The sequence below is a fragment of the Octodon degus genome, unplaced genomic scaffold (genome assembly GCF_000260255.1).
Source record: "Octodon degus isolate 3935 unplaced genomic scaffold, OctDeg1.0 scaffold00033, whole genome shotgun sequence".
In the NCBI taxonomy this organism is placed as follows: domain Eukaryota; kingdom Metazoa; phylum Chordata; class Mammalia; order Rodentia; family Octodontidae; genus Octodon; species Octodon degus.
The window spans coordinates 16,068,063-16,076,442 of NW_004524609.1; the positions used below are offsets into that span (position 1 = coordinate 16,068,063).

At 49.9% G+C, this 8,380-nt stretch overlaps 2 protein-coding genes across 2 annotated transcripts in view; one reads left to right on the forward strand and one right to left on the reverse strand.

The window, feature by feature from the left end:
* Positions 1-623, forward strand: part of Cdk3 (cyclin dependent kinase 3) — a 6,914-nt gene extending 6,291 nt beyond the window's left edge. The window contains 1 exon segment of the mRNA XM_023714128.1: positions 337-623. Coding sequence (XP_023569896.1) covers positions 337-459 — 123 coding nt within the window. The 3' untranslated portion in view covers positions 460-623.
* A 758-nt stretch (positions 624-1,381) lies between these two features.
* Positions 1,382-8,380, reverse strand: part of Evpl (envoplakin) — a 22,011-nt gene continuing 15,012 nt past the window's right edge. The window contains exon 22 of the mRNA XM_004630118.2: positions 1,382-5,034. Coding sequence (XP_004630175.1) covers positions 1,591-5,034 — 3,444 coding nt within the window. The 3' untranslated portion in view covers positions 1,382-1,590. The remainder of the gene's footprint in view (positions 5,035-8,380) is intronic.

The window sequence follows — 8,380 nt, forward strand, 5'->3', positions numbered from 1 at the left end:
CTTATTGCACTGAGCCATCTCCCCATCCCCAAATTCAGAAATTTTAAATCTTTAAATATTTATTGCCTACTCCTTTCTACTTCGAGAATTCTAATTATATGAATATAATTTTCTTGGTTTTGACACAGTGAACTATGATGATGTGTAAATTCTTCGTTTTTATTTTGGACAGCTTTTATTGTTATATTCATTTATGTTTGTAAATAATTTATTTTCAATTTGCAATCTATTAAAAATTTTTTTAATGAAATAAAATAAGTCAATAAAAAAAAAAGAAAAGAGCTGTTTTGGGGGCTGCACCCCGTCACAGCCTGTTCCCTTCTCCTTCCTTCTCAGCTACTTCTGCAGTACGACCCCAGCCAGCGGATCTCAGCCCAGGCCGCCCTTGACCGTCCGTACTTCTCTATGGAGCCCTTCCCAGCCCCTTACCCGTGTGTGCTGGAGCGTTTTGGCTGCTGAGAATATTTGAGGACCACAGCCTTAAGTCCTCTCTCAGCTGAATCGGGACCCCAACTTCCCAAGAGAGAACAAATCTGGGAAGAAAGTAAAGCTCGAAGGAATTTTGCATCGGCCCTCAGAGTTTGAATTGGTTCAGCCTGCAGGTTATTGAGTTCTGGAATTGTTTTATGTAGGAGAAATATTAGCTTCCCAGTCCCCTGGCACTGGAACAACAGGTGTTAAGTTGAGCGCAGAGAGCTCCCTGCAACTGCTTCCCCTGCAGAGCCAGGCCCCAGGGAGGGATGCCCCCTGCTGGTCTTTTTTGATTTAAAATATTTGCTAGAAGAGTTGCATTCAGTTGCAAATTCAGTTCAGAATTCCATATTAGAGAGGAAACCCAGGGGGCAGTTTCCTGACTCAGAGAGCTCCAGGAACCTGCAGCTGTTCTAAGTATTTGTCCTTTGGGGCCGGGAAGATGGCTCAATAGAATAAGTGCTTCCCTGCAAGGGCAAGGGACTGAGTTCAATCCCCGGTTCCACCAAAAAAAGTATTTGTCCTTCACACAAGATATGTCTGTGTTGCTTTGCTTCGCTTGATGAATGGAAATAAACAGGACACATTACTGAGGGTTTTTTGGGCATTATTCTGTTCATGGTTTCGTAGGAACACCTGGGTTGGACCTGGAGAAAATCTGGCTTCAAACAGTGAAGGCAGGAAACTGAGAAGGGGTGGGTGGGCAGGCTGGGCTCTTCCTCAGTCTCTTTCTCACTGCATCCCTGCCCAGAATCTAAGGAACTACTGCCCCCCCAGAACTCCCACCTCCGAGGCTGTTGTGTTGGGCACATCTACGCCCATTGCACCGGGAAGGACCCAACAGTGCTGCCCCTCCGCGCAAACCCCAGGCTCACTGATTGGGTATTCCTAAATATGAAGGAGACATGGCTCTGGGAGAAGTCATTTATTGGAAGCACAGGGTGGAAGCAGGGAAACCCAGCTACACAGAGCCCCTGGTCTGGGGGGTGGATTGGGCACCAAGGTTAGAAGAGGGAGCCCAGCACCACAAATGTTTAAGTAAAAAGACAGTGATGGGTTGACAGGAAAGACTTGCTGCCTGGAACAAGACTGCTCTGGGGAGAAGGTTCTCGGGCCTCATCAACGCACACAGGAACGTGGTAGAGTGGGGGATGCCGCACGGAGGTAGCGGTAGCCCTCCAGGGCAGCTGGAAGGAGCAGCAGGCCGCTCAAAGGGTCCTTGCGGCATCGCCCCATGGCCTCCTTGTAGCTCAGCCGCTCCTTGGAGATGGGGTCTGTCAGATCCTTTTCGTAGCCAGACTCGTCCTGCAGGAGCTGGGCCAGCTCTTCACTGATCATGCCCAGGAGCACAGCCTGTGGGATGGGGGTGCGGCCCGTCCTCTTTGGGTCGATGAGCCCCCCGGTTAGGTGCTGGGCCTGCAGGTGTGGAAGGACGCTCTCCTGGGGCATCCAGCCCTTCTGGATGGCCTCACCTACCGACAGCCTCTTCTTAGTGACAGGGTCCTCAATGCCGGTGAAGGCCTTTTGGGCATTGAGCAGACGCTGCATGGAGGTGTTCTCAATGAGCCCCCTCTCCAGAGCCTTGTGCACAGAATAGCGCTCGCGGCTGAGGAGGTCCACGATGCCTCCTGTGGCCGCCTGGGCCTCCAGCAGCTTCTGCCCGGTGATGGGGTCCAGCAGGTTCTTGGCCATGGCTGTTTTGATGCTGCACTTGTTGTCTGTGGTTTTGTCATAGACTCCAGCAATGGGGAAGCTGTCGTCTGCGAGCCCAAAGGAGAAGCCTGGGGAGAAGAAACTGGTGCTAGGGGGTGCTGAGGAGCAGAGTGGGGATTTGGAGATGATGGAGCCAATGGAGAGAGAGGAGCAGGGCTTTGACTCCCCTGCTACCAGCAGCGCAAACTCGGAGATGGGGAGCTGGCCGTCCTTGTACAGATGGTACTCCTCCTTGGAGATGCGGTGGCTGCGCAGTGCAGCCTCAATGGAGTACTGCTTCCCGCTCTTGCGGTCCAAGAGCACAGACTCCTCCCCACCTGGCCCCGAGGTGGTGATCTCCTCCCAGTCGCACTCCAGCTCCTGCAGCTGGAGGTACTGGCCTCGGTCGATGATGCCCCTCTTATAGGCCTCATAAGGGGACATATCGTCCCCAGTCTCAGGCTCCAAGATGCAGATCTTGGTGGAGAGGTTGGTCTCCCTGGTCTGGGTCTCCTGGCTGAGCTCCTCCCGGCTCACCTTGGCATGCAGGTCCCGGAGGGTCCTCTCCTTCTGGTAGATCTGGTCCTTCTCTTGGAGGATGGACGCCTCGAGCTTGGAGAGCGCCTGGTCCCGCTGGGCAGCCTTCTGCCGCTCACTGTCCATCTTGCGGCTTAGCAGCTCTGCTTCCTCCTGTAGCTGCAGCACCTTCTGCACCTTCTGCCGCTCCAGCTCCCGCAGCTCCTGCTGCAGCTGCCCGCACTCCTGGCCGGCCTGGTCTCGGGCCTTTTGCAACTCGGTCTCCTCCCGGGACCAGGTCCTCTTCACTGCCTCGGCCCTGTCAATCCGCTCCCGCAGTCGCCACACCTCTTCCTCCTGGGCCCGGCGGGCGGCGCGCTCCTTATTGAGCGTCTCCCACACCTGGGCCCGCTTGCCTTCCAGCACCTGGTCCTTCTCTACTCGGATCACTTCCTTGTAGATGGTCTTTTCCTGCGATTTGGTTTTCTGCAGAACGTCGATCTGGACTTGCAGGCTCTTGCACTCTCGGTGCAGCTCCATCACCTGCATCTTCTCCTGGTCCAGGTCCCGTCTCAGGGCTTCCGTGGACCTCTCCAGATCCGGGTCTTTCTCCAGCTTGACCACTTCCTCCATGATGATCTTCTCCTGCACCGCAGGAGGCCGCTTTTCCAGCTCCTGGATACTCAGGGTCAGCTGGCGCAGCTCCTTCTCTGCGGCCAGCTTCTTGCTTCGGTCCTCCTGGAAGGTGAGCAGGGCCTCCTTCTCCTCCAAGCTAGCACGCAGCTGCTGCACCTCGCGCTCCAGCTGCCGCCGCCGCCCCACCTCCTCGTCCAGGCTGTGGCTCAGGCGGCTGTGCTCCTCACGCAGCTTCGGGTCCTTCTGGGTGACCACCACCTCCTGCACGACCACCTTCTCCTCGGGCTTCCTCCTCTCCAGCAGCAGGTACTTGTTCTGCAGCTCATAAAGCACAGCCTCGGTCGCCCGCCTCTTCTGGGCCGCTTCTCGCACCTCCTGGCGGAGCCGCTCGGCCTCCTTCTCCAGCACTGGGTCCTTTTCATGGCGCACCACCTCCTTGTTGACCATCTTGGTCTCCACCTTGGCCCGCTCCCGCTTCCACTCGTCCCGCTCCCCCTGCAGCCGGATGAGCTGCTCCTGGCAGCGCCCACTGGTGTTGACCAGCTCGTTGAGCTGAGCCTTGAGGCGGTCAATCTCACGCAGCACCTCGGGGTTCTTCTCGTGCCTCACCACCTCCTGAGTCACTTCCTTGTATTCCACTGTGGGCTTCTGGGCCCGCAGGAGCTCCAGGTCGGGCAGCAGCCTCTCCACCTCCTTCTGCACACTGCTCCTCTTGCTGGCTGTCTCCTGCAGCTTGGCCTGGAGCCGTGTGATCTCCTGCTCCGTCTCTGGGTCCACCTGGAAGATCTCATTGACTCGTTCCTGGAACTGCACCTTGGGCTTCTGCTTCTCGGCCACGCTGTGCTTGCCCTGCAGTTCCCTCAGCTCCCTGGAGAGCATTGCATTCTTGTTCTTCTCTTCCTCCAGGAGTCTTTTCAGTCTGGCAGACTCTTTGAGAAGGCCTGGGTCCTGCTCCACCTTCTTCACCTCCTTTTTGATGACCTTGGGTTCCACCAAGCTGATTGCCCGCTCCAGGTCTCTGATGCGAGCCTGGAGCTTGGCCACAGCCTCCTCCGCCCCCTTTCTCCTTGCTGCATCCTCCTTGATCTGCAGCCTCAAGTTCTGGGCTGCCTTCACCATCTCCAGGTCCTTTTCCACCTTGACCACCTCTTTGACCATGACCTTCTTCTTCACGTTTACCTCCTTCTGCTCAAGGGCCAGCAGCTGCTCCTTCAGTGCCTCCACCTGGGCTAAAACCACAGTGTTCTCCCCCCGAAGCTGCTGGATCTTGCCACTCAGCTGGACTGCCTGGCTGGCTAGGCCTGGGTCCCTCTCAATCTGGGTGACCTCTTTGGTCAGCAGGTGGGGCTGCATGGTCTTCCTCTTGCTCTCCAGCTGGACAACCTTCTGGGCTGCTGCCTCTAGGTCGGCCTGCAGCTGGGCCCGCCTCTTGGTCTCCTGCTCCACCTGGGACCTCACCTTGGACAGGCTGCCCTCAAGCTGGGGGTCCCGGTAGAACTCCACCACCTCCTTTTCCTCCAGCCTCTCCACGGGCCGCTGGGTTCTCAGCTGGAGCAGCTGGTGCCTCTGCTCCTCTAGCTGGCGCTGCACCTGGGCCACCCGCTTCCTCTCTTCCTCCAGCTGGGACTTCAAGGTTTCTGACTCCCTTCCTACTTGGGCTGGGCCCTTGGACCCCTGCTTTGCATCATGGCTCACCCGGATATCCTCACTGAGCTCCTTCTGCAAAGTGAAAGAAAGAAGGGAGAATGAGGGGGTAAGGGTAAAAAGATAGCCTCATTTTCCTTTCCTTTCTTTTTGTGGAACTGGGGAGTGAACCCAAGGCCTTTATGTTGAACTACATCTCTGATCCTTTTACTTAATTTTATTATTATTATTATTATTTTATTTATTTTTTTGCAGAGCTGGGCATTGAAGTCAGGCCCTTGCGCTTGCCAGGCAAGCACTTATTCAACTGAGCTATCTCCCCAGCCCAATTTTTTTATTATTATTTTTTTTAAACTCAGAAATTTTTATTTTGTTCTTTTTAAAAAAATATTGTATTGGGGCCAGGGAGATGGTTCAGTAGAATAAGCACTTGCCTGACAAGTGCAAGGGTCTGAGTTCAATCCCTGGAAAAAAAAAGTATCATTAAATAAAAAATTATATCATTAAATCTAAGTTATCAGATCCCACATTTATTAGTAATTAATTTATTACTAATAAATTAATATTCTTTTTTTAAAATTTTATTTGTGTGTGTGTGTGTGTGGCCAGCTCAGTCCACCAGGGGGCGGGGCTGGCTGGCATGTGGTGCTGGGGGATTGAACCGCGGTCCCTGTGCTTTGCTAAGCTTGTTCTAAGTAGGTGCTTTAGACCACTGAGCCATCTCACCAGCCCCAATAAATTAATATTCTATAAGAATAGATTTTTCACATTATTTTAAGTGTTTCTTTTTTTTCTTTTTTGCGGAACTGGGAATTGAACTCAGGCCCTTGCACTTGCCAGGGAAGCGCTTATTCCACTGAGCCATCTCCCCGGCCCGTGTTTCTTTATATTGCATGAACTTAATTCCTTAACAGTTGTGTTAACTTAATTTTTTTTTATTGAGAAACAAATATCATGAGACAGTTTCAAAACTGATTAATAGGACAGTTTCGATAATTAATACATTGTACACTGTTATCTTCTTAGTGGTATTCCATAGTTTAAGATGCAGACATGATATCCTGTCCAAACACTATTAGTACAAATCTTTCTTCTCATTGAATTAAGAGAAAGTAGCTGTATATCTATCCTATTTTGCATATACAGATACAAAATGGTCCTTCCTTTGTATCCCCTTTTTTTGTTTAGTCCTGTCAGAAATGGGTATTCCATTGGCATCTAAATACTATAGGTGCGTGAATTCAGCAAAACAATCCAACACAGTCCAGCAGTCCACAATACTAGTGGGTTATCCACAGAAGTTGTTGACTTGAGCCTTTCACAGCTCAGCATAATAATATGGCTTTACTTTATATACCTCATTTTTATACTTTTCTGCTGGATGGTTAAGACCAAGATAAAGCAAGACCTGTATAACAAGAAATGTAACTTTTGTATCTGATAAGGTCAGTCGAGTACCCTCAGGATTTATCCTGTAACCCTGTACCACAGTTTGTAGATCCTTTGTCAGTGTCAGCCATGTGGATGAGTCACGGCCATTGCTTGACCAATCAGCTCTCCGTCAAAGCCTGAGAGAATGTTTTCTCTCCAGGTGACTCTTCTTAGGCACACTCTACATCATTGATCACATTGCTCTGTGGCCCCATAATCTCCTTGATCAGAAAATTTGGGACACAACTGCGTTACATGATGTTACAGTACAGGTTCTCCTGTGTCCTGAGTCTTCACTGACCTTGAAAGGATATGGTCAAAATGTTGGCTGTCCTTGAGTCCTTCTATTTCTCTAATTTTTCATCTGCAAACTTAGGTTGTTAACCCTCCAGAAGAGAAGCTTATTATTACCCTACATCTTATGCAGTTCGGTTTAACTCCACTATCTGTTAATTTTTTATTGTTTATCTATGTTTAAATTTAGGTTTTTAGAGACAAGGTCTTACTATGCAGTTCAGACAGGCCTCAAATTTATGGTGATCCTCCTGTCTCAGCCACCCAGGTGCTGGGATTACAGGCACACCCTGAGCTGGGAGCCCCATTTTTCTATATGATATTCCTAAGGCTACAGGCCACTCCTTGCTTCCTGAGACTTCCCAGGAGGTCCTGGAGGTAGAGCTGAAGACCTAAGATACATGGAGGATTTCAAGGAAACCCAAGCTGTCATGCTGAGATACAGGATATGTTCGTACCAAGCTGGCACTAGACAGTACATTCAGGACCAGCTCTCCTTTCCCTTCTCCCTCTCATCTAGCTCCCAGAAGTGGGACCACCCTTCTCTAGGAGATACTAGAAAGTAGAAAGTGGAACAGAAGAGCTGGCAACACAGAGAGCAAATTGGCCAAGCGATGGCCGTGACTCACCCACATGGCTGACACTGACAAAGGATCTACAAACTGCTGTACAGGGTTTCAGGTTAAATCCTGAGGGGATTTGACTAACCTTATCAGATACAAAAGTTACATTTCTTGTTATATAGGTCTTGCTTTATCTTGGTCTTAACCATCCAGCAGAAAAGTATGAAAACGAAGTATAAAAAGTAAAACCATATAAATATGCTGAGCTGTAAAAGGCTCAACAACTCCGGACACTGCCAGTCTTACAGAAAACCCTCTACTATTATGGGCTACTGGACTATATGGGGATATTTTGCTGAATTCATGCACCTACAGTATTTAAATGACAATGGAATGCCCTTCTCTGCCAAAACTAACAAAAAAAGTGGGATACCAATGAACAACTATTTTGTATCAGTATACTCAAAATAGTTAGGATAGATATACAGCTCCATTCTCTTAATTCAATGAATAGAGAGGTTTGTTCTAATAGTGTTTTAGACAGGATATCATGTCTGCATCTTGTACAATGAATAACCACTAAGATAACAATATGCAATGTATTAATTATTGAAAATGTGCTAGTAATCGGCTGTGAGACTGTCTCGCTGCTATTTGCCTCTCAATAAAATTAATTTTAAAAAAAGAAAAGAAAAAAAAAAGAAGGGGCTGGTGAGATGGCTCAGTGGTCTAAAGCACCTACTTAAAACAAGCTTAGCAAAGCACAGGGACCGCGGTTCAATCCCCCAGCACCACATGCCAGCCAGCCCCACCCCCTGATGGGTGGAGGTGGCCACACACACACATAAATAAAAATTAAAATTAAAAATTAAAAAAAAAAAGAAAAGAAAAAAGAAAAGCTGGCAAATCACCAGGAGCACCTGGCTCCTGATCTACTAGAACCTTACAGTTGACAGGCAGGTGCTGTGCTGCTGAGCTATGACTTGGGCCCTTAAATTTTCCTCGAGACAAGGTCTAAGTTGCTACATTGCACAGGCTGGATTCAAACTTGTGATCCTCCTACCTCAGCCTCCCACAGTGCTGAGATTACAAATGTGCATCCCCCTGCCCGATCCCCAGTTCAGAACCAACTT